Below are 25576 nucleotides of genomic sequence, written 5' to 3'. Positions count from 1 at the left end.
AAAAAGACTGAAAGACGAGTCGAAAACCAAAATGAGGTAAAAACGAGGCCATGCGTTACTTAGGCTAAATAAATGATTTATTGTACAAAAAGAAAAAGGCTGGACAAGCAACAAAAAAGAGAGAAAAAACAATAGAACAGTTATCATATACACAACCATCATACTGCACGTGGGATGAATATTTTCTGCACAACATGGAGGGGAAACAAAAAATAAAAAAAAAGGTACTGGAAGCGGAGAACCTGTCTGAGAACGATAAAATGTGAACATTTGAGTTCTATTTACACAGAGGAGTAATTCCTCTCATACTGTATATATATGAACAAACTCTCACACATACAAGTATACACACAAAGAAATTTCAAAAGTTGTAACTTTCGGAAATGACATCAACCAGTGTTAAGCAATGGTCCAAAGGGCACGGCATATTTGCTACTCGGCTCATGTGTTCAGGTGTTTAATTCAGTAGTCCTCTCAGAACACTTGTGAATTCAACTGTCCAGTTTCTCCAATAACCTGAGAGAGGGATTAACATTTTAAATTTAGGGCACAAATCGTGGGTAAATATGCATATGGTCACGTATATTAACAGCTATGTAAAACCTATTCTCAAATTCAGTGGTGCAAGGTTGGAGAATGATTTAGTGAGGTAGATATTTTCATATTAATGTATTTTCTTGTTTTTGAATAAAGGTTAGCCCGATGTTTAGTTTTTGGGTGGATGTCACTGTGTTATGCAATCTTTTAATTCCCCCCCCCATCAGCAAACAGCATTCTAACTCGTCAACGCGTGAGTTACAGTACACAACATATTTTCCACTCCAACTTTGGCTGACAACGTTTGGGTTCACTGCCCATATAATAAATCATAGGTATTTCATATTAAACGCAAAAAGGCAAAATGTGCCTAAGACAATCAAGACAAGTCCCTCGCATTCTGAGATCAGAGATGTCATTTCAACTCACACGTGAGGATGGAGGAGGGTAAGAAGGGAAGGGGGGTTGGAGGTGGGTGGGGGTGGGGGGCGGTTTACTTCCTGTTAAAGCGTTCCATATTCCTCAGTTTGGACGTGTGACGACGCAGAGCTCATTTTCAAACAGCGTAGTATCTCCAGGGCCAGTGGATCCACAACATTTGCATCCTTGGGTCATGTGACAGGCTGAAAGGGGGGGTGGGGGGGGTGGGGGGGATCAGGCTTCCGCTTCAGATGAATCGAGGAGAAAGGCATGGCAGTAACAAAAGAGGACATGGACTCACTACTTTATCCACACTGTGTGTTGCCAGAAGCTTAGACAGTTTTTTTCTTCTTCTTCATTTAAAATATCCATGGTCAAGCTCATGTGCTCAATAAGGTAAAATACAAACACAAAACCATAACACAACTCCTCTCAGCATTAACTTCCCATAGTGCAAAATTTATTGTTGGCAAGGTAGAGTGCCCAGAAAGGATTTTTGTACCCCTTTTTAAATCATATATATTATTTATATATAATGTCTGAAGGCTCTTCCTTTATCCAACAGCATAGTGCTTTCGTTTCCAACAAGCGATATCATCGCTCGGACATCCAGGAGACAGACTTCAGCTTTCAAATCTTCACGTTGTTCAAGCACCGATCCTTATGGGTCGGGTCTCGTTTTCAATGTTTACTCGATATACTTTTCTACACTAGCAACGGCAATGAGTTACATTCTTATGCACACCATTGACAGTATCTCCAAATTGACCCAACATGGATTAAATCATTCCCTTTACTGACTGGTGAGTACTTCGATCGCACTTGCCCCCGCCCCCCGCCCCCCCCCCCCCCTCCCCTCCCCCTTTAGTATTATGGTAATGTTAAAAATCCCTGCACCCCAGCTGGCATACCTGCCTTTGAAAGCATAGCGAGGGAGGGGGGGCTGTTTAATGCACAGATTTGGTCATCATTCTCCTTGGAATTCTATGTGAAAGGGCTGTGGTTTGGGGGGGGGGGGGGGGGGGGGGGGGGGGCGGCGGGGGAGTATCGAGTGAGGGTGCACAGCATGAGAACGGTTACCCCCCCCCTGCATTAACACAGCCAGGCTGGCTCATTTTAAAGACAAGGGACAAGGGAGGAATGTAATCAACAGTATAACATCCATATAAATCCTGAACAATTACAAAATATATACAGTATATTCATGTAAATTCTCTGAAACTTTGGGGGAAAGGTAATCAACAGTATCAACTTTTCCATGTGCTTGGGTAAACTCCCATGTCATTTATCTACATACTAGCTACTTTCTGACTCTTAAAACGTGAAACCTCAGAAAACCTTTCATCTATCTGAGTATTTTGAAATCTAGCACCTTAATATTTAAAATATAAAACTGGGACTAGTGATTTCTTTGATTGTGAGTAATGTAGAAACAGAAACTAAAAGATCAAATGCATCTTCTATAGTTTTCTTCATGCGGAAGCCCTCAAAAGAAATCTCTTTCGTGCTTTACATAATCTATATAATATTAGTTGGACCCGTGTCCGAGCACAGTGCAATTGGGGCACATGTATTGTAGATAAAGCGCTTCATTAGGAGAATGTAGAGTATAGGGCTTGCCCTTTCATGGCTTAAATATCTTGTCTTCTCGTTTGGACTTTGTGTGGCCTGGGGAGCACAGCCCATTTTGTCAACGGTTAACCGTCAAAACCCCGTAACGGGCTGTACAGCTTTGTATAACTTTTGGGACACAAAACGGTTAAGACAGGGACTTAGATCGCCAGTGTCATTCTGGGTTTGGCAAAAGATAGTGGCAATAGTTTTTGATATTCTGCTCTTTCCTCAACATATATATATATATATATATACATATACATATACAGATATATATATATATATATAAACACACACTCCCACTGCGTTATTCATACATCTCCTGTGAAACTGCCCTGAATGTTTTCCAGAATTAAGCCATTCAATTCCCAGCTTAAGCCAAACAATATAAGGAATTGATAAAAGGCTACTTGAGTTGGTGCCGTTCTGGTTTTACCTCAGTGTTCTAATCAGGTCAGCCACCCTTTCCTGTTGGCTCTTAAAAGGTAGTGAAATAAACCTTTTTCTTTCTTTTCTTCCTCCTTTTCTTGTCTTTTTACAAGATTACAAGTAAAAGAAGATCAAAGTAGCAGTGAAAGGGTGCCAAGAATTTCACACCGAGGTGCAACTCCCATCTGAAGGGAGGGAGCTGAAAAATTGTCTTTGAATCTTTTGAACTCTTAAGCGTCTCTAAATATACAAATTAAACGCGTTTTGAGGAATTTAATAGGGAAAAGGAACATCAAAGACAAGTGTTTTTTAAATCTTGTCTCTTAAAAAAATTCTGAGCTTATTTGGAATCTGTATTTACAAAAAACTTTGAGTGCCTTAATTGATTTTTTTTACCTTCACCCATGTTAAATAGCTTTCCAAATTGTGCACCAGTCTTTAAGTTCAAATCAGCTGAATGAGGATGTATGGTTAATTTTACCATGCAACCCCTCGACAGAAAAAACATTCCTGCACAAAAAATGAATAAACTTGAGTGTTAAATGTGTGATGTCCCACTGTGTTTGGGGGCAGATGTACACAATTCTGGATTCAAGAACCAGATTACCACAGAAAATCTTAACTGAGAACCCGATACTTTTTTTTTTTAGACTTTTGAATGAAAAAACAACCACAAAACTACAAACACCAAACAAAAAACATAGCTTTTTTCACTTTACCCTAGGCTTTCCAGCTGCTCCATAACACTCTCCCTTCAATATATATTCCTAAGGTTTTGCTAAAGTCCTGTCTTTATGTTTTATATTTCATTCATGTATTTTTTTTCCAATTTTCACTAAAATTACTACCTATAAAAGCATCTTCCTTCGTTTTTTTAATTTGTATTTTTTGTCTCTTTCTGATGTGCATGGGGATGTAGGGAGATTGCGGTCTGTCAGATAGTTTTCTGGGGGGTGGGGGGGGGGAGTGGGGGGAGCAGGAAATGGCGTTTGGGGAGAGCTCAGTTAAGTCGAATGGCAGAAGGCGGTTGGGGTGTCCTGATGGGGAGGGGGGGCGGGGGGCCGGGGGGGAGGTCTAGGAGCAGCCGCAGCGGTCCACCACCATGCCCGGGATCTTGCCGTGGATGATCTGCTGCTTGTCGTTGAAGTAGAGCATGTTGATGGGCGACATCTTGGTGGGGGTGCAGCAGGGCCCCGCCGAGCCGCGGGGGTTGGCGTGCTGCACCAGGTGGGTGTGGGGGTACTTCTGCATGAACATGTACTCGCACTGGCCCGAGCAGTAGTTGGCCTTGTACCTCTTGGGCGCGATTATCCAGTCCCAGCCGAAGGCCTCGAAGTCGACGGTGAGCGGGTAGCGGCAGCAGCGCGACTCGGTGGAGTGCTCGTCGCAGTCCAGGCCCAGGTTCCGCCGCGAGCGCTTGGTCGTCTCCAGAACCTTCACCTCCAGGAAAGGCTGCTGGAAACCAGGGGAGGGAGGGACAGAGGAGAATAAAACCGTGTGGCGAGTGAAGAGTGGCGCGGGCCAGAGAGTCCTGTTTGGGGGGGGGGGGGGGTGTTTATTCTTTTGACTATCAGTAGTTATTTCGTTTATTTTCTTATTCCCTTCATTTCTATCATTACACTGTCAATTATCTGTCGATTATCTAGTGTCACACACAATGTCTAAGGGCCTTTCTGTCCGAACAACAGCTTTGTCCATGTAATGCATGTAGTTCATAATAGACATGATATACAAATGCACTCAGGCTCAACTGTCAACTCTTAGAATTGTTGTGTATTACATTAACATAGACCTCCTTGACCCTTGACATGTAGCCTAGACATTCAAGTATATACGATCCTTAGTTGTTTTTTGGAGAACCAAACACCAAATTTTAGCAGTCATTAGAAGTTAGGTATCACTTTACATACATAGCCTACACATCTACATAGCACACACATCAACACTACAAGAGCATCACTGACATTGCAGCTACATAGGCCTAAATCATTAGGCTACTTGAGTTAATACATGCATTACAGTTGATATAACATACTGTAAACAAGTAAGTGTAGTTATTGTACACTAAGTAATTGGTATTTCCTAATTACCATGACTGAGTTCATTAATGCAACTATTTATGTATTTCAATTATCACAGTTATTTTAGTTACGTTAGTTGTGCCGTTTAGATTTTATCATTCAAATATTTTCTTGCGCGAGAATCACCAAGACAACATGTCGCACTCCAACGGTCAACCAGCGCTGTGAAGCAACGAGCACGTAGTGTGGGCTGACGGTGGACTCAACCGGTGTTCTCATAAAAGAGTAGGGAGACCGTTTGCTGGAAAGTAAGTTAATTAGAAACGTTATTTCATCTTTTGTCACTGAATGTAATTTATGTTAGCCTCAAAGAGTCGTTGACGAGGCGTTGCACAAGTAGAATTATTAGCAATTCCGAACTTAGCCAGTAAAAAGCACAAGATACACAGGCTGCTGAAAACACAAAATGAACTCCCGCAGCAATCTCTAAAGTAGCTCGTATGGGTCCAGTGGCTTTGCTACCTATAGATTCTTCTTCAAGAGTCATAAAAAGTCATAAGTACTGTAGGTCATTTGGTTATGCTATCACTGAAATTAATTTTAATATTGCATAATCACATTGGAAACAGCTAGCTAAGCTATGCTTAGGCTAATGAATCATCAAAGTTTGAGTGATAATAATTTGAGTAATTGTCTAATGTATAATGAACCGTCAACTTTAATTTTAATTATCAATAGTCTAACAACCAGAAAGTTGTAATGGTGAGGAAAGGTGTAGTCTAGTCAGGAGGAGGAAAACCGCTAATATTATGGAAATGTTGGACTGTGTCGGTTATTTTCAAAAACGAAAAACAAAATTGTAGCTCAGCATTACATCATAATCTTTAGTAATTAGATAACAGTCAAGCTGGCAAGCTGCCAGGTATCGGTATCTGTAACACTGTAACACTTTTTGTTTTATAGTCTTTATTTCACAAGAATGCTACTTGCCCCTGATTACAACACCACCTTCATCAGGCCTGTAAAGGGTATTTTTCAATGCTACTAGTGCTTGCAATGTAGTATAATTTTAAATTTTTGGAAAGAATACACACTTTAATTTCAGGAATGCACATTTACCACGTTTTCCTTTTAATGTCTGTTTTGTTTCAAGTATATAGTGTTATGAAGATGTGAATATGCAAAAAATATGATAAGTTGTTTTCAACAAACATAGCTTTTCAAAACAGGGCTACCAAATATTACTTCACTGCAGACATAGCACGCTCTCCATACTACAATGCAAGAGAGTGTGCTACTTATTCAAAATCTATTTAAAAACAACACCTGATTTCCATTTCTTTTCTATAAGGCAAAGTCAATGTTAGTGCAAGAAAACTTGTGATTCTGAACAGCGATTCGTGCACAGAGATGTGTCTGAGGCAAGTTCTGGTGACCTACATACATGTATTCTGTCATGGGTGTTGGGTAACACACCACATGTGGTCTTAACTCCGCCTCCATGAGCACTGAAAGGAACTGAAGTGTGATGGTGGGAACCTTCACAGTCCTAACAGTGGTCCACATGTCCAGTGCTTCAGATATTAGTCTTAGTCTTAAAACCTGTGTTTGGTGCAGGTGACCCAACAGATCTCACTTCTATTTAGAGGAAACCAAGCAGTTCAAAGCCAGCAAAATGAATATTAATATGGGAAAATCAGTACAAGTGTTAGTAGTAGATCCGTTCACTTAAAATCATAAAGCTTAGCTCCCTAAGTGTAGAAATCGTTTGTCTTATTTTGCTATTGTCTTGGTGGTGCTAATGGGGAAGTTTTCAAGTCTCACTAGATATTCTACTCATGTCAAATGAAAGCTTTTTTGCTAGCTGGCAAGTTTCAAAGTTAAGGAAAAGCAGTGTTGTTCAGTTGCAAGTTGGTAGATTTAGACAGACAATTCTGTATTGCTATGCTCAGAACTACTCACCAAATGCTATTATTAGCTCAAATTTACATTGCTGGTTTCACATAAATAAATTGGACATTATCACTACCCCAGACTTGCAAAACTTGTTGAATGCTGTCATTTGAGATCTATGCGTGTAGATAGTATTCCATGTATATTTTTTCATCTAGCTATAACTGAAAAACTGGAAAGCAGATTTTCATAAAACTTGAGTGAACAATTCTCCACAATACCAAGATGGTTACACATCATTAGTTTATTTCCTGCACAGACCATTGAGAAATACTGCTCAAAAATGTCATTAACTTAGCAAACCTGCAACTCTTAGTATTACAGCACTGAAATGCATTAGTAAGATGTTGTAAATTAACTAAAATTTCTATTTTGTATTCTAGATATTCAGACAGAATATTACCTTATAAGTTATAATTTCAGCCTTTAGGCTAGGCTAAGTGACTGAATTTATGATTTCAGAATTGAGCACAATTTTGGGATATAACCTAATTTGGAGAAAGCAACATTTTGAAATCTGCATTATTGAAGATGAAGCATCGTGTTCAAATCAAGAGTTCCTGATACTAACAAATAAAAATGTGAATGTTGTGAGAGCTTTCAAAAGTTGAAGGAGCGAGTCCTTATACCTCTGATAATGAAATGGTCCACAATAATGCAAGCTGTGGTGACCTTTGACCTCTGAGGTCATTTTTTAAGGCTACCTTAACCTTGACCCTTGCACTTAGGGACCCTGGAGCTTTTTTTTTTGGTCCACAAACATGGTATAAACCCTCTTCCCTTCACAAAGAAAGGAGATGGACTCAAACACCAGCTTACTAGCACACCCCTGCAGTTGGAAAAGAATGACTGGCTCCTGGGGTCAAACATGTCAGCGAGGACTTTGGTTCCTTTTGTTGGAGAAAATGCTAGAAAAACAGAGGAGTCCCTTTTTTTGGGGCTGGTCCAAGCCTCTGATCTTTCTCCTTTTGTTGAAAAAAAAAAAGCTGGAATGTTCTGCCATGCAGGAATTTTTTAATTTCAAAAAAATGTTGCCAATATGCAACCTCAGTGCCACACCTGTCCGTAATGCGATGCTATGATGGTATGCAAAAATCATCTCCGCTGGTCTAAATTTTTTACTTTATTAAAAAAATTCTAATAAAACTAGCTTTCCTATACTGCAGATCTGTGTGATTCAGAAGAACTGAACAATGCTGTGTGAGTTTAGGTGCTCTTTGTGAAATGGAAAAGCAGGCAGCACTCACTATAAATAAAAATGTTACTTTTATTGGTTCATAAGCACGGTGGACACATATGTTTCTGCACAGCACGCTTCAGGGTGCTGGATCGTGTCAAAGAAACCAAGAATGACAGACTGAGGAAGGCAGTTGCCAGAATGTTTGTGTGCACCATGCTCATTCATCAAATGAAATTAGCACTGTAAAGTATTCAAGTATTAAAGAGTTTTGTATTTTATTGTTTGTGATCCAGAACCTATTTCTTATCTTTTTTTTCAGAACACATTACTTGCCAGTGTTTTTATTCATCTTGAAACTATGAGTGCAGCTCTTGATCTGCAAGTAGTTCTGATCCTTCTCTCCTCTTAACCTGTGTTTTGTTGAGACATACTTGGTGTGTGCATATGTGTGTGTGTGTCATGTTTTCATGTACACACATCTATGAAAATATCTCCATTTCACTAAGGTTAACCTTTTTGCTTTTATGCTATGAATGTTGCCGTGCTATTTGAGTTTGTCTAATCGCATACTCTAAACTGAGCAACTGGCTCATCAGTGTAGTTTTGTGACAAAACTGATTGTAGCTGAAAAGCTTTCAAACTTATCGCCTACAAGTGATGTTAAATAGGGCCGAACAGCATGTTCTTGTGTCTGTATGTTCCTATACGACACAGAGATAGATCTGGGCGTGAGGAAGCGGGCTGAGAGAGGTCTAAGGGTCCTTACCAGTCCTTCCTCGCCGGGCCTCAGGGAGGTGACGGCCAGGTCGTTGCCGCTCTCGTCGAAGGCGTTGATGTCGATGCCCCAGTTGGTGTGCGGCTGCTTGAACCAGTGCTGCAGCACGTGCTTGAAGTCGATGCTCTGCCAGTGGCCCATGCGGGAGTTGAGCTCGATCTTGAGCGAGCGGATGCGTATGTGCCGGCTGCCCTGCTCGGTCACCGGCTTCAGCCGCAGGATCTGCAGGTAGACAGTGGAGGTCTGCTGGAGCGGGCGCAGGTACACCCACAGCTGGGCCTTCAGCACTTTGGTGAACATCAGCTTGGGGCTGAACTTGAAGAAGCAGCAGCTGGGCTTTCCGTCCACCTGGACCAGGGGCTCCGCTGGAGGGAGGGAGGGGGGTAGAGAGAGAGAGAGAAAGAGAAAGGCAAAGATTTAAGCAACTAAGGCACCTCATCACCATGAAATAATCAAGTTAGTTGCCATTCTTATTGTAGAGAGCTTAGAGTTACAGGGGACTATGTGCACCTACTATAGGTTTGTATAGTATTATAGAATTGAAGCTTTAGAAGTTTTAGGAGCCATTCCATATCATTGTTTGGTATTACAGCTATGGTAACCTGTTTAAAAAATTATTTCAGGTAAATCGGTTGCAAAGACAGGGATCCGTATTCCCACATTCAGAACTAATTATTGAAGAAAATGTGGCAAAGAACCCTTGGCTCTAGTATTATCATTATTGGATTGGACTATTTTACTGTCTTATGAATCAACCCCCACATTATTATTATTATTATTATTATTATTATTATTATTATTATTATATATGCCTTATTTATGTGATTTGGGAATAAAGAACCTAGCATCTGTCAGGTGAATAAAGCTTAACTGAACAGAGAGACAGAGAGAACAGGCAGAAAAAGAACAATTGAGACAGTGACCACAGTGATGTCTGGCATGGTTTCTTTCAGTTGTTCAGGTTTCTGGTATAACTGATGAAAAGCTTCTTTAAAATGGTATTTCCGTTCAGTATTTCTGAAGCGGAAGACATGCATAAAATATTCTGAACTTATACATCAAATTCTTTGTGGGAATACTGAATTTGACCAACTATGCAATGGAGGGCAAAACATGAAACGTATATATAACACATGCTCCGCATGTTCTGCCGCCTAATGTGGGTCTCAACAGTTCAAAACATGTTAGAGGAAAATTGAGAAAAGCTAAAGCAGTGGCACTAATGTAGCCCTCCTCAGAAATCTGTCCAGTTGTTTCCATAAGCTAAACAGTAGGATACCATGACTGACCCAACATTAACCCAAATGATATTTTTGCCCTACGGATCCTTGCATATTGCTTTCTTGCTAATTTATTTAATGTAACAGTAGCACCCCTTTCTCATTCAGTATTAATATGTGAATTGATAATAGAAGGGTTGGTTTTATTTGTTGTGTCATTATTTACATAAACAGGATGGACTGCCAATCTTCAGTAAAATTGTGGTCACCATGGCAACCTGCAAAGGCTTCCTGGGTCAAAAGGTCACTTTGGCACCTAGGCCTAGTTAAGAAATGGGGTTATGGGTCAAAACCGTCAGGCTTTTACATCCCCAGGGGTGCTGGGGGGTCAGTCCTAATAGCCAAATTGAGTTTGAAGGTCAAGGTCGACTAGGCTTTCAGCCCTGTGGCAATGGTAATATATGTTTCTCCTGTGAAGGGTCCTTTTTTTGGTGTGCAAGAGGATGGCCATTTTGAAGACACCCCTGCCGATTTAAAGGACCTCTTGTGAGTGCCCCCGGAGGGAGGGTTGTTTACACACTCCCAACTAACGGGAAAATAGGACAAGTTTCGATACGCACGGCGTAATTCAATTAACCGCCAAACATAAAGGGTGAAGAATTCGATGAGGTAAACATCGAATATCCATCATTAGACCCCGATTGAAAGCTGAAGCCTAGCCAAAGGAAGAGAGAGAGAGAGAGAGAGAGAGTGAGAGAGAGAGAGAGAGAGACGTGGTCCCTCACCTCGTATTCTGGGGTATTTCCAAGCCCAGTCATTAGTGAGTGTAAGTAACACTGTCTCACGCTGGAGAAAACAATGTGTCAATGTTCCTTCTGGTGCGTTTCTGGGGTCACAGTAATTGCTCCGCTCGGCCTTGTGTTTGCTCACTTGCGCCATACGATGACACCAGCGGGTCACGGGCGGCAATCTGCCCTGGCCTTTCGGCCCGCCCCGCGTGCGGCGCGTCACTCTTTCACCGCCCGAGCGCTCCCGTCATACTCCAAGGGCAAGGCTTTTTTAATAAGAAACATAATCAATAACCGCCCCGTCCACTTTTGTGGCTTTAACCAATAGGATTAGTTATGCACCCCCCACACACACACACACACATGCATGCATGCACACTCACAAAATAAAGCCGGCAATCACAAGAATATAGTCACCAAAAACTATTCTGATATACAGCCTGCATCTCACTTCTGTTAGCATTTAATTTTAAATGTATAAATGCCACTTGATCCTTGGCCACATACAACAGCCATGTATATGAAACACACATAGACCTTGTGTATTCCAAGGATAAGCTCTGATGTATTTATACAACGAACATTACAAAAATAGCATCAGGAAAAATAGTATTTTCAAATTTCCTCAATCTGTTTCGACAGTTCGGCACTGAATCCGCTTTTTTCGTTTCCCCCCAAACGAGATGCTTTGACAAGTCAGGATTTATCCCGTTAATGACTTTTTTTTTTTTTCCCCTCTTCCAGGGCTGAAGAAAAGACAGCTGTAGCTCAGAGATAGAATGGGCTGGAATGTAAATGAGAGGTCAGTGGATCTGAATGGGGCCGGCGTTGGCGTTTTTTTGTGGAAATGCTTCAATCCGGGGAATCTGATTTACGGCTCGCCCCGATGCGCCGTGGGTTTTTTTTTTTTTTTTTGTCGTGCATCGCGACGCATTTCAGGCACATAAATTGGGCTGGCGGGTGTATTGTGTTACATTGATGGGCAGTAAATATTTTGTGTGCTCAGCATGTGAAATTTGGGGCAAACACAGTATTTCTGAAGAACTGGAGACACAATGAGTGAAATTTTGGCTTTTTTTTTTTTGTAAACGTACTATGGTAACTGCACGTATAAAAATCCTGTACTGTTCCCATCTGCTTAAGCACGGGCGGGCTCTCCGTGTCATGCAGGTCAGAGTTTTTGGGGATCACAGAAAGGGTAGCCAGCTGCGAGGACTGATAACTGGGCCCGGTACTGGTTAAGCCTGAGGGCCTTAGGGCACTGTTTGTGTTACTTACCCGCGGTTGTGACCACTTTTTAGCCGCGGTCACTAGCTTAATTAACACCCATCCCCCGGCGTTCATCCCAGCCTGAGGGGGTTTGCACCGTGGATCTAGTTAGAGCGCCACTCCCTGATGCACGGGCGCTTCGACAAGCACATAGCGTTCAACCGCTCACTGGCACGACGCCCGCAAGACTGCGCAACGCAATGAGAGCATGGGGGATGCACGACAGAGTGGATTTTACTGAGTAAATTTGGCTTCAAATCCCATCCCATTCATCCCGTTTAAACTTACATACTCTGTGAGAGTTGATACGATGCTGTGAGAGAGATCAGGGACTGAGGGTGTGCTGCGGCCACAGCTCCGGACCGTTAAGCTTCCTGGTCTGATCCTAATGCATCCCCTTAATCGCCAGATCAGTGCCAGCAGGTGTGAACATTTTTGGCACAGCCTCACTGCTAGGATTTTGAGGCTTTGCTTGGTCTGCTTAAGCACGATTTTGCAGGCTGTGGAGAGCTTATCCAAAAAGTGCCGATGTGGGTGCAGGATTTTTTGTTCTACCCGAGCACAATACCACCTGATTCTACATTTCAAGATCTTGATTGGAGACCATTATTAGTTCATTAGTTGAATCAGGTGTCATAGTGCTGAGTTAAAACAAAAGCCTGCACGTACACCAGCTGTTTTTCAAGATTGGACACCCCTGGTATAGGAAATGTTCATAATGAATCCACAAATCCGGGACCAGTAGAAGTGGCAGCATCTTCTAATGGCTAGGGTGCCATGCAGAATGTCATTGAGTTTCTTCATTAAGTGCTTACAGAGTTTTCTAAGAGCTGCAATGATGGCAGAGCGGGAAGTGTGCTGGAAATGCTTTTAGTGACAATGCAGAATGCAAGATGGGTGGACCCTTGTCCGGAAGCACCAAAAATACTTTATTTGGCTAAAAGCATTTTGATTAAAAATTGGCAGCAATATTGGCCATGCCTCACAGAAACATTAGTGCCTTTCATCTGAAATTGCTTTTGTCCAAAGTACTTTTCTGTCTCTGGATTAATGCTGCGCCAGAACACTTTTTATCTTCTGGCTTAAAAAAATGACAAAATCACCTGAACTTTGATTTGGCATAGCCATATCTCCTTCTGAACATATGACAAAAACAATGAAAGGACATACAGAATGCAAACATGCCAGGCAATGCCACTGTTTCACCTGACTGACTTGACCTGTTTCATTGGTTTTTTTTTTTTTTACAAACAGTGCATCTCACAGTCAATTCAAATGTACCACATAAAGTCTTCAGACGCAGGAGAAGCAGCCTTCGGGCTAACGGTCCGCGCTGATGTTAGATACTGGGGGAAACCGGCCGTGTGGTGACGCGGCGCTCGTGGAGGTTATCTGGAGTCGCAGTGCCAGTCGTGGACAGTGGCTTGGGCTGAGAATGTAATCTGAAATGACAGCCCCTAACGTGAGAGCTTGAGCCCCATTGTGCGAGCTTGGCAGGTTATGAGGAAACGTGTCTGTCAGTGTCAGATTGAGCCCTTCCTCTGGACTGGACCGGCCCGGGATCAAAGCTTTGTGCTAACAACACATGGAAGTCGGTCGATTTTTTTTTTGGGTTTGGGTGTTTGGGCCACAGCCCGACAATAGCAGATCAGAAGATTACCTTTTTGATTCGTATGGAAATGACAACAATGACGCGGTGCCGTTACTGAAACCTCCCATCCTTCTGTCACTGTGTGTGTGTGTGTGTGTGTGTGCGTGTGTGCGTTTGTCTGCGTGCGTGTGTGTGCATGCATGTGTGCACGTCTGCTTGTCTGTGTTTGTGTGAGAGAGACAGTGTGTGTGTGCGTGTATACCTACGTGTAAGTGCTTGTGTGCAAGAGTGTGTGTGCATGTACATGTGTAAGTGCTTGTGTGTGTGTGTGTGCGTGTGTGTCTGCGTGTGTGTGTCGGTATATGTACAATTTGTGTGCACACAACTATGCATGCGCTTGCATCTGGATCTGTTTCCCAATGTGTGGGTGTGTGTTTGAGTGTGTACTAGTGTCTTACTGTGAATTTGTGTGTGTGTTTGTCGATATGCATATGTGCACACTTGAGTGTGTCCATGTGTGAATGTGAGTGCACATGTATTTTACCATGGGTATGAATATAAGTGTTTATAAGTCTTTGTGTGTGGGTACATATTAGTGTATGTGCATTTGTTCATGTGCATGAGTGTGGACTTACAGATATTTATGATTGTGCATGCATGTTTGCATGCATGTGCATATTTGTGTGTGCATTAGTGCACGTGTTTATTTGTATTTGTCTAGGACTGCATGCCTGTGTGTATGTTTATGTGTGTCTGTGTAAGTGCATGTCTGTGTGTGTACGTATGTGTAAGTGCTTGTGTGTAAGAGTGTGTGTGCATGTACATGTGTAAGTGCATATGGGCGTGTGTGTGTGCATGCGCGTGCGCGCGTGTGTGTGTGCGTCTGTGTGAGTGTGTGCGTACATGTGTGTATGTGCGTGTGTGTGTGTGTATGTGTGTGTGTGTGTGCGTGCATGTACGTGCGTGTCAGCGGGTGTGTGTGAGCGTGTACATGTGTGTGTGTGTGTGTGTGTGTGTCAGCGTGTACATGTGTGTGTGTGTGTGTGTGTGTGAGCTTGTACATGTGTGTGTGTGTGTATGTGTACATGTGTGTGCGTGAGCGTGTGTGTGTGTGTCAGCGTGTACATGTGTGTGTGTTTGTCTCTCATTGGGTGCAGCATCATGCTGGTCTCACAATGGCCTTGTGCCATCAGCCAGTGAGGTGGGGGAAGGCGCAGCCCACTGAGTTTGAATAGGCTGCAAAAAAAAAGGAAAACGGTCACCTATTGTTAATGTCCGAAACGATGGCGCATAATGGCGCAAACCAAAAGGGGGATTCCATTTGCATATATATCTATATTTTCTTTTCTTAATGGGAAATGCAAATGTGCCATTTTGTGGCAAGTGTGCATTTGGGAGCACCAGTGTTGGATAAATGTGGCTCTAGGGTATCCCCCTGCACCTCAGCAAATTAATCATTGTGACACGTTCACGACCCCTCTAATAAGACAGGGGGCACAGTGCGCCCCCTCAACCATCCCATTCCACACCGGCCCAACTCCCTCTTTGTTTCACTCTCCATCCCATGGGGGCCGGGGGGGTGCGGGGGGCGTAGCGTGCGTGTGTGTGTGGAGTGGGGTGTGTGTGCGCACGGGTTAGGGGTTTGGGGGCAGGAGGGGGGTGGTGGGGGGGGTTTGGGAGTGTGATGTTAGACTCCCCTGGGACACCGCTAGGCACAAGACTCCTATTAGGGCTCCGTAGAGTAGCCCCCCCAGGAGTCACAAAAGACATCCCCTAATACCCCCTGTTCCAAATGAGGGAGCCCCCCTGTTCAGCCAGATAAAGAAACACACATGCACACACTGGGCCTCAGCGTGATCTCCCAGGGCTCAGGAAGGGGGCTTATAATAGAACCCCCCGATGGAAGGAACCTATCGAAAAAAGAAAAAAAAAAACCCCTATCCCCCACAAAGAGGCGGACCCCCAGGGCCCTCTGAGCAGGGAGCAACCAACCAGCCGGGGGAGCGGGGTCCCCGTCCGGGGCTTTTTGTTCTCCGAGAGCGCTCCTCTCCTGGTAGACGCACGCAGCTTTTTTCCAGAAAGGAAAAAAAAAAGAACTCTTCATTCCACGGTGCAGCGTGTGGCCAGCTTTAGACAAATAAAACCTTTCTTCTGCTCCATTTTTTGAAAAAAAATAAAAATAAAAAATCTAACAAAAATACCCTGCTGGATAAGCAGCCCTGATTTAGGGTGGATAACACCCAGGATGCAGAAGTCTCACGGTTCTCTTTTCAAGCGACGGATGTTTCGGTTTAAAGAGGTCTTTATACGCAAACATTTTAGCACGGGGCGCTCCGTTAGCCGCCAAGCGTTTCCTGAAGCGGTTTCTGTTTCGACCGCCTACCTGGACCCAAGTCTCGGTCCTTTTGCTCCGCTGGCCTGAAAGACACTGACAATATCATGCACCTTCGTTAGAACTCTTAACAGCTGAAGTTTGAAGGCATTCTGACGGCATGGCGGGGTCGGCTATGCCCTCGAGGTTCGCGCGCGTCCCGTCGTTCCTCGTGCGTAAGACGGCGCAACGCCCCCCTGCGCTCCTGCGTAGGCTGTCGGACGCGAGCGCGTTCGGAGCGCTGGCTCCCAGGCCCGCCTGGCCGGTACAATGCGCGCACTGTGGCCGACTGACAATGAGACGCTCTGTGCCCGGAGGGGTCCCTGGCCCTCCGCTGCTACCCCTCCGGCCCCCTCGCTTGCCCCCCGTCAAAACGCCCCAGGGTTCCCAGATGAAGGGAAGAGGCTAAGCGCGCGCTCGTGAGCCCAGGATAGCGATGATCATCGCTTCTGATCCTCGGGGCTTTGCCCCATCCTTTTGCACACCTTTTGCTCGCTCTATGAAACTACACCAACATGCATTTCCAAATACTGGGCTAGATGCAAAAAGGAAGAAAAAAAACGATGTCAATAAATAGCTGTGTAAGTATGTGAAAATTCTATAAGACCAAACCAAGGGGAAAATGAATCACTTAATAATCCATTAATGCTCTTGCTACTAGCTCTAATCATAAATGTTGTACAAATTCATGATTAGTTTACTTTGGGACGGGATGTGTTTGAATCCTTTGCTCAGCGGCCAAATGCGTTTTTGGCTTTGCGACTGACATTCGGAGAGTGCTCTGTCATTGTCCAGCTCTCGTGGAAAATGATTAATAGCCAAAGTTGGCTTCCGTTCCAACGTACTGGTGTGCTGTGTGGAGCATTCATAAGGTTGCTCATCAGCTGACATCTTCATTTACAGCCTTATATAGAGCCAGCCACAAAAAGCATGTTTGATGGGCTTAAGATCCCAAATACACCTTTCGCATGCTAGGGTCCTGGTGTCAGATGCCAGGCCCAGATTCTTGTGATGTCATGCCCAGTTTCTTGTGGAAGTTAAGTATTTAAGACATTTTAAAGTCATTTTTGACATGCTGAAATGTTTATTCTGATCCGCCATTAACCGCTTAGCATTTCACGCTATATTTCATCCCACGCCAAAGGAGTTGGAATGAAAAACCTTCTTTGTGATTTTTATTTCCTTCTATTTCAGGATTCCTCTTCTCTTCTCCTTCTTCCCTCGTCCTTGCAGCCAGGCCCTTAATTACTGGAGTGGAGTAATTATTTCCTTTATTAGTCGAGCGTGACATCTGTTTGGGGTCTTTTAAGCGTACCTATAAAAGCCTCCGCAGAACCCCTTCCCCTAAAGGAGTGGATGCCTCTGCTGGTTGCTCCCAGCGGACCCCTCCGCCAGCATGTCCCCTGTCACCTCGGGAAGAATCAGACCGTCCTAAACGCCTTTAATAGCCACTCAGCCACCCCGAAAGTGTGCCACATCGCAAGTGCGCACAAGTGCTTAACGCGGGTGAAATGAGCTTGCGCTCGGACCCGCGAGCGTCGAGCCCCCTGGTCGGCAGCTTTTTTGTCTCCAGCGCAGTCCTTATTTTGACACTTTTTTTTATGGCGGAAGTGCCGAGAGGACACACGGGTACCATTTAACACCGTCGCCTGGTTGCCACTCCTTCGCGTTTCGTATTTTGTCCTTTTGATTTTGTACGCTGTTTTCTCATGGGAAATTCGTATCAGGGCATCTGTGGACCAGGAATACCGCCCTGGGAAAGGGGCATTGGGGCGGGGAGACGCGGGACCGTGGGAATGTGGGATAGGAGGTGGAGGGAGCGAGATTCCTGAAGGCCCTGGTGAAATTTCGCCCAGGGTATTAATGGACTTTGGTCCCTTTGAAATTTTATTAGCCATAAAATTGGCAGCGTGTTGTGCTATTCCTACAGCCTGCACTCTTTTTAAAAAAAAAAAAAGAAAAAAGATTTTTACTTCTTCTTAAACAAACTGGGCTCCCCGACCGAACCCGTGACAAAGTTTTTGTTTCCCTTTTCCGATACATCAGAATAACCGAAGAGGGAGGAGCAGCCCTTGCTGTCAAGGCTATCCACCACTGGAATGAATAAATATATAAAAACCTCACATAGCCATCAACTTCCCGCAAACAGAGGACACTGTTCTTAAGAAAAGCCGGACTTCTGCTGCCCCTGTCTTTTCTAACGCTCTCCCCTTAATGTTTATGGTTCCTGCACCTTCAGGAAATGACCCTTTTATAGGGTCAACACTATAAAAGACTTGTGTTTTCTGGGGGTTTTTTTTAGTGGGAGTGGTTGGTGGATGGGTGTGTGTGTGGGGGGTGGGGGGTAGTGCTGTTTAATCTACTACCGGTTCTCCTTTTCTGCTAAAGAAAGAGACCCGATGAGGTTAATTGGCTCCTCATCCAATATATCACACTGCTGTGAACCCTGTGACCCTTTTTGTCAATAGGAGATTTTTCCTGCAGTGTGTGGGTGTTAGGGAGGGGGGTACTATGGCCTCTTGGAAGATTCTCTGTTTTTCCATCCCCCCCCCCTCCCCTCCACTCCTTTTAGTGATTGGAACCGAGCAACTGTCACATTCTTACTCCACCAGGAGACACAAAAGCAGATACCGCAGACCCCTCTGGAAAACCGCTGGGCACGGGCGAGAGCGCAGCCGGCAGCAGCCAGGCCCCTCCGCCCGGCCGAGCCCCGCGGCGCGCGCATTGTTTGATGTCTCCGCAATAAAAAGCGCTGGAGGCGGCCGCTGCAGACAGCTGGCTTCATTCGCTTCCAAGCGCCGGCGCAGCGAAACACGGGGACTATTAACTCGCCAGCGACCGCGGCGACGCCATCTGCACTTCATAAAGCCCCCTTAACCGAAGCGCCGCGCGGGCGATGGGGGTGACGCGCGGGCGATGGGAGCGCCGCGCCGCGCCGCTAACGCACTGCGGATGCTCGGCGGGAAAGGGGAAAAAAAACCCCGCAAAGTTCAGGAGGATAGGGGAAGCGAGCGAGAGAGCGCGAGGAGCACGCGCACGGGCCCCCTTTTTTAAAAGCGAAGGGACGCGTTTGGAACCCGCCGCTGGCTCCCTCGCCCGCCCGCTCGCTCGCACCGCGTGACGTGCTCAGTCATCGACGTGCAGCTGCTCCGGCTCCCGTCTCTGCGCGGGCCTGGATCTGGCACGGTCCGCCTCGGAGACAGATGCCCCCCGAATGCAGGTGTGCGCTAAAGTGGCGAATTCGCCATAAACCGTCCAATTATAGAAATTCAGAAGGGGGGAAGTGACAAATTGCCAGGCGAGCGGCCGGGAATGCGCGCGGTTGCGGCGGGGAGAGAAAGGCCATTGATGAGGGGGGAAGGCCTGGTTTCGGGAGCACAGACAAGTGACAAATGAGGGCCTTAAGGGGTCAGCACCTCGACACGGCCCTGGCGCACGCACACCGCGGCGCTCCGGCGGCCCCCCTCGTGGAGCTCTCCCAAAAAACATTTTAAAAAGCTACTCTGTCACAAACTGAGAGCGTTCGAACACGCATGCGCTTTCGAAAGCGCATGTGCCACACCAGCTGTCGGCATGCTCACATACATGCAGACGCACATATACACACACACACACACACACACACAAGATATACACACACATACATGCAGACACACACACACAAGCAGATATACACACACATACATACAGACACACACACACAAACAGATATACGCACACATACATACAGACACACACACAAACAGATATACACACACATACATGCAGACACACACACACAAACAGATATACGCACACATACATACAGACACACACACACACAAACACATATACACACACATACATACAGACACACACACACAAACACATATACACACACATACATGCAGACACACACACACAAACACATATACACACACATACATGCAGACACACACACACAAACACATATACACACATACATGCAGACACACAAACACACACGCATATATACACACACTCATGCGCACACGTGGACGCACGCTATATCACACACAACATCAAGTAGCATGAGTATCACGCACCGGTAAACTCCACGTATAGTTTTCCCGGCTCTTCAAAGCCAGCCTAAGACAATCTCCTACAATCAGCATACATTGTCTCTGCTAAAACTGCAGTATGAAGCAAAGCCAGTGAGCCATTCATAATACTAGCTATGACTATTATGACAATATGCATAGAGCACTATGGTGTGTACTTTTGCAGAAAATACCATGATACTGTTCAATCAGCAAACACAGGACACACTCAACGCCGTGCCGCCTGGCTACATGTGGACGCTCGAGCGAACAGCTTCCGCTTCGGTCCGGTTTCCGAAGCGGCGCCGCTCGCTCACGGAACCGCGGAGCGCTGCAGCGCTGCGGCGTGGGAATGGCGCGCTGGCGCCTTTTTGAAGTTCCTTCGCCGGGCTACAGGCGAGCAGCTCTCCTCCTGTGGGATCCATTAGCGCGCCACAGGCTACCGCGCTGCAGTGCGTTCTCAGAAAAATGCTGCACAACCAGGGAGGGGAGGGGAGGGGAAAAGAGAGAGAGAGAGAGAGGGAGGGAGGGAGGAGGTGGGGGGGGGTGGGAGAAATATAAGGCATGATGCGCAACACAGCCGTGTGACACTCAGCCACATGCGTTTCCCCGCACATGCCGGAGCCACCGAGGGCCCTCGCACGCGGGCGTCCCGCGGAGTGCCTGCATGCCAGAGGCAAAAATAAATAAATAAATAAGACTTAAGACATGTGATATTACGAAGCACGCATCCCAGGGACCAATTTATAATCCTGGCCCACATCTCGCAAGGAAACACAAATGCCTGTTGGGCCCTTTTTTCGAAAAAGGACACTTGGCTGTTCTCTGGTGCTATTAATTAGTTACAATCAGTATTTACCATGTAGCAACGAACAAAGCTTGAAAATCTATGAGGTTTTCTGGGAAAAAAACTACGAGGGGTTAGATTAAGAGCACGTGAACTTCAGGAGAGAGCGAAGCACAATATGATAAAGACCAAGACCTGATCAAGGTTCATTCAGAAATACCAATAACTTTCCACTACCTTTAATTTAATCAATGTATCGCCATAGGTACCTTTAAAGCACACACAATTAACTGCTTCCTGGGTCAAAGGTCGCAGTGGTGAGGGACCAAACAAATGTTTTGGGCCCTACATTTCTCTCGGGTCATCTGCTCGGGGTGAAGTTAAAGCGCTCTCTGTCCGAGCACAACAACCGATGCCTCAGGAGAAGATGGAAGACTCTCGTTTTCCCCCAAACAGACAAGCACAGCTGCACTGTATCGCCGCACGGAAAGCGGCCTTTAATCCCAAAAAAAAAAAAAAAACCGACGGGTTCCCCTCTCCCCTGTCCGCCGACAGTGACGGAGGACGGTCCGGTAGCGCACCGTAACGAAAGGGCGCAGCTGCACGGCCTCCGCACACAGGGCCCCAGTGTTGCGCCGCTAACGACAGGCGGTGAGTGATGAGTTCACACGCGCGGGACGGGCCGCACCGTAAACAGGCAGAGACAGATGCACACGCTAAGCCAACAGAGAAGGCATGACTGTGACATAACGCACATGCTCCGTCTCACGGGCGGCAGGACGACTCGGGGGGGGGGGGGGGAAGGAGAAGGAGGCAACACCAGCGTACGACCAGCTGAAATGTGCGATTCCGGTGGAGGATGACACTGAAACAGGCGTGCAGCTGCCAGTCACATTCTGATTGGTCAGTTGACGGATTAACATGTCACTGGTCACTGAAATAAGGATGCAATGTATTTGTCTAAGAAAGACTGAAACATTTTTGCCACCATACAAAGTCTACATGCCAGTAAACATGGGCTTATGAACTGATCCATCCTTATTTAAATGCAATGTTTCATTCATTCGTTCATTCGTTCATTCATTCATTCATTCATTCATTCATATCAGCCACCGTCACATTTCTTACGCTCAAGAAACCTGACCAATAGTTTGAGATTTTTTAAATAAATTATTCAGAAAGTACCTTTCTAATAATAATCTCACTTGAGGCCAACAACTCAAAGTGAAATCCTTCCAGTATTTAATGCAGAACACCACAGTAATTTTCCAACAAACTGGGGAAACTACCACTAATTATTTAGTTTAGCCACTGTGAAAGCACCGGTAACATTTTAGTTGGCCAGTATTTTTATTTTTGTAGGCTACATAATATCCACCGAACACCAATATCATTAGTCCAAGCGCTTCATAGGAAGGACGAACAGATCCAAAAATGTTAATGCTTGCATCCGATATGCGTGCTGTCACTCACTGTCGAGGACCTTCTTGAACACATAAAGTGTTACGTAGTGTATACGATTCCAACAAACTAATTAAGAGATTCACCATATTACGAGTAATTCTAACAACAAATAGCACTGCGACAGTGCCACGATAAATAGTTATGTCGTGCATTTATGTCATTTCCTGTTTTTTTTTCCGGAATTGATGGTCAACTGTAAAAAGCGATTTTGCACGAGAACGTCACTAAATCTCATTCGGCCGGTGCAGTTCATTATGCTGTTGAGAAAGGGCACGACGTGGGCTGTATAACAAACGCCGAAGAGGTTAGTTAAGGGAACACAAACCTACCTTTGTTCACTCTTGGAAAAAAAACGGATTATTTGCTCGGCTTTTCGTCCGCCTTGTGCGGAATACATTACGTGTGTAAATGTTGTTGAACCCCGGCGATTCTCCGCTGAAAGGTCACACACTCTGCTCGACCCCAACTGTTTCTCAGGCTTTGTGTCTTCAATGAAAAAAACGAGCTGTGCCTATAAACTTCGCATTTAAAAAGGCAAGTGCTGTCGAGAGGACTGCTGCATGAGGAAACAATAGCAGCTTTTGGACACACTTTCTCTCACTGCGCTGAACAGCAGGGGTGCCGGTTAGAGCCCGCTTATAAAGAACTGGTCGAACACAGCTGCCGGTTGTACTAACACTAAAAATGTGTTTCAATAATGCATTGAAAATACATGTAGTAGGTTACTTTTTAAAATTTTAATCAAGCCCGGTTTCTGAATCCCTTATTTTGTAGTCTCAACTAAGACACCTGTTCAGGCTATAGCCCATGTTGTCAAAACAATATGTGTAACAAACATGTAAACGACTTGAACATCCGATGTATGGAAAACACATAAAAACGGGACAATAAAACAACACAGCAGACATTCTCACTCTATACAGACTGGACGTGCAGTACAACGGAATAATGGTACAGGCTCAGAGCTAAATTACCATTATTGATTTATACACTCGTTACTAAAATGGACATTGGCACCACTATTCATAAAGCGACAGTCCTAATTAGTGACAGTTTTTAAAGCATCACAAAACACAGAAAAGCTTTAAAATGTCAAATTACACCACCGGGGTACTAAATTTACTAACAGATACTAAAACCTGAGAAAGAACTCGCTATTTTACAGCTTCAGTGAGTTTTATTAATATTAGGGTGAAAAAAAAGAGGATTTTTCAAGGACTGTCTAAAACTGTTCCGTGAGATGAGGTAATTTATTTATGTGATAGTGTAGAAAACTGAAAATTTCAAATAGCCTACGGCATATCGCATGCGATTGCTCTTATATATTTTTATTCCATAAACGAGCGCTCCACAGAATGAAAGATGAAAAAAACGCAGGATTTTTGCGGCGTTGGAACTGTCAGTACTCAATGAAAAGGACAGATGACAACCAAAGCCTTATGGGACATCCCCTTATTTATACGCGCCCTGTCACCACGACAGCTGCAGAGAGTATGATACAATAATGACAGCTATTATTATTATTGTTATTATTATTATTATTATTATTATTATTATTAATAACAACATATTATTAACAAAGAAAATAGAATTCGTTACTTGTGACATTATATAATAATTACTCGCAGTAATTGATTAATTGGTTTATTGATTTTTCAAGTTCACAGTTCACACTTATTAGGCAACTGCTCTTATTCTGACCGTATCCAACAGCTGAATCTTCCTTGCTTCACACGTTAAGAAACACCAACCGAAGACTCTCCCAGTCTTAATCTCCTGAACAAATAGAGAAACGTGAAATCTCATGGGAGAATACCAGTATACTCTTTTGGTGCCCACCTTTCTTCCTCTCGCAAACTTTTGCATTATACACCCAGTAATTTCGATTAGTATCGTAGCATACCCTACAGCAAATCAGTTGGAACCAACAATACCGGTAAGTGGCCAAATGTGATCTTCCCAAACGTGCGCTGCTGAACTAGCGAATCATTTTCATTAGCCTTAGGTTAAAACGAGTGTACTTACGCTCCGAGGCCATGGTGATGACAGATTCAGTAGTGGCGTGATACTCGTCCTCTTCCATGAATTCGTCTTGCGAGGAAGCGTCCCCTTGGAAGTCATGATGGTCCAGGAGCTGCTGCAGTGGCGGCGCTTTAGGGAGCAGCTGGTTCACCACTTCTCGGCTTATGTTAGGCGCCTGCTTGAGTCGCAGCTTGCTCAGGATCTGAGATTTGATGGTCTCCAGTCTTAGCACCTTGCTCTGCTCTCGCCAAACGCATGCCGAGCACTCGTGCGCACCAGCTTCCTCCAACTCTATCAGCGACAACCCGGCTTCCGTGGGCATCTCGCTTGCTGGCGGCAGGAATAGGTTTGGCTCATCACTCCCGGACAGTCCCAGGGAAATGAAGACCATCAAACACAACAAAAAGTTAGATCGGGGCATGATGGTGACTGGTCAGTACTTATTTTTGTTTCTTCTGCTTCTTTTCTCTGCTGGCTTGTTGCGAGCTGTTTATTCCCACCTTGTTGAGAAATCGATGATCTACAACAGTTCCAATAAGAATCACATTCATAAACGATTCATAACGATACCAAACAAAACAATGAATATAACCATAAATATAACAGCATGCGTCCCAGCGGTTTCCTCTGTTCGTCACTTGTTATTCAAGCTACTGGATTTTAATATTGCCGTTTTGATTATATCGGTTTGTTTTGGTCGTACCAACGGATAACAATTAAATCCACAAGGAAATATATGTTCAGATGTGTGAATGAAAAGTGTGCACGCACGTCTAAAAAGGGCTCTTTATATATCGCCGCTGCTCAGTGTCGTAATCCGTCTCTATTGGCTGAGAACGCAACAAAAGGCTTTCAGGTCTGTCACCAAGTCAATAGAGGGAGGGAGTAAATGCGAGGGACTGAGAGAGAGAGTTTGTTCGGCGTTTATTCTTCTATGAGTTTATGTTGGTATGATGTACTGGTTAAGCAACTAATGAAATTAACTTTTTAAGCTAATGAACTTAGTTTTAGCGTCTAGTCCTAGTGGTAAATGACGAAGAAGATGGTAATTTGATAAACGGTTTTTACATATCATTA

General features: G+C 44.6%; 1 protein-coding gene across 2 annotated transcripts; it reads right to left on the bottom strand.

Moving 5' to 3' along the window:
* Positions 1–59: 59 nt before the first annotated feature.
* gdf11 (growth differentiation factor 11) lies at positions 60–25264 on the bottom strand. 2 transcript variants are annotated; one of them, XM_035386883.1, is made up of 3 exons: positions 24503–25264; positions 8921–9294; positions 60–4455 (listed from the first exon to the last, which is right to left on the bottom strand). In XM_035386883.1, exons 1-3 carry the CDS (start codon positions 24918–24920, stop codon positions 4075–4077), a joined length of 1173 nt encoding a protein of 390 aa, XP_035242774.1. In that variant the 5' UTR covers positions 24921–25264; the 3' UTR covers positions 60–4074. The 2 variants fall into 2 exon arrangements, with proteins under 2 accessions (XP_035242774.1, XP_035242775.1); XM_035386884.1 differs by having other exon boundaries at positions 60–4452.
* Positions 25265–25576: the final 312 nt, after the last annotated feature.

The sequence above is a fragment of the Anguilla anguilla genome, chromosome 13, assembly GCF_013347855.1.
Source record: "Anguilla anguilla isolate fAngAng1 chromosome 13, fAngAng1.pri, whole genome shotgun sequence".
Classification (NCBI taxonomy): Eukaryota; Metazoa; Chordata; class Actinopteri; order Anguilliformes; family Anguillidae; genus Anguilla; species Anguilla anguilla.
This window is presented reverse-complemented; position numbering and strand designations above follow the sequence as displayed.

What these genes read in the sequence shown, in the direction of transcription:
- gdf11 (XM_035386883.1), bottom strand. Translation starts at nt 24,920, where the DNA reads ATGCCCCGATCTAACTTTTTGTTGTGTTTGATGGTCTTCATTTCCCTG. An exon ending in CATCACCATGGCCTCGGAGC is followed by an intron (nt 9,295 to 24,502) that starts GTAAGTACACTC and finishes CCCTCCCTCCAG; the next exon opens with CGGAGCCCCTGGTCCAGGTG. An exon ending in GGCCCGGCGAGGAAGGACTG is followed by an intron (nt 4,456 to 8,920) that starts GTAAGGACCCTT and finishes CCTGGTTTCCAG; the next exon opens with CAGCCTTTCCTGGAGGTGAA.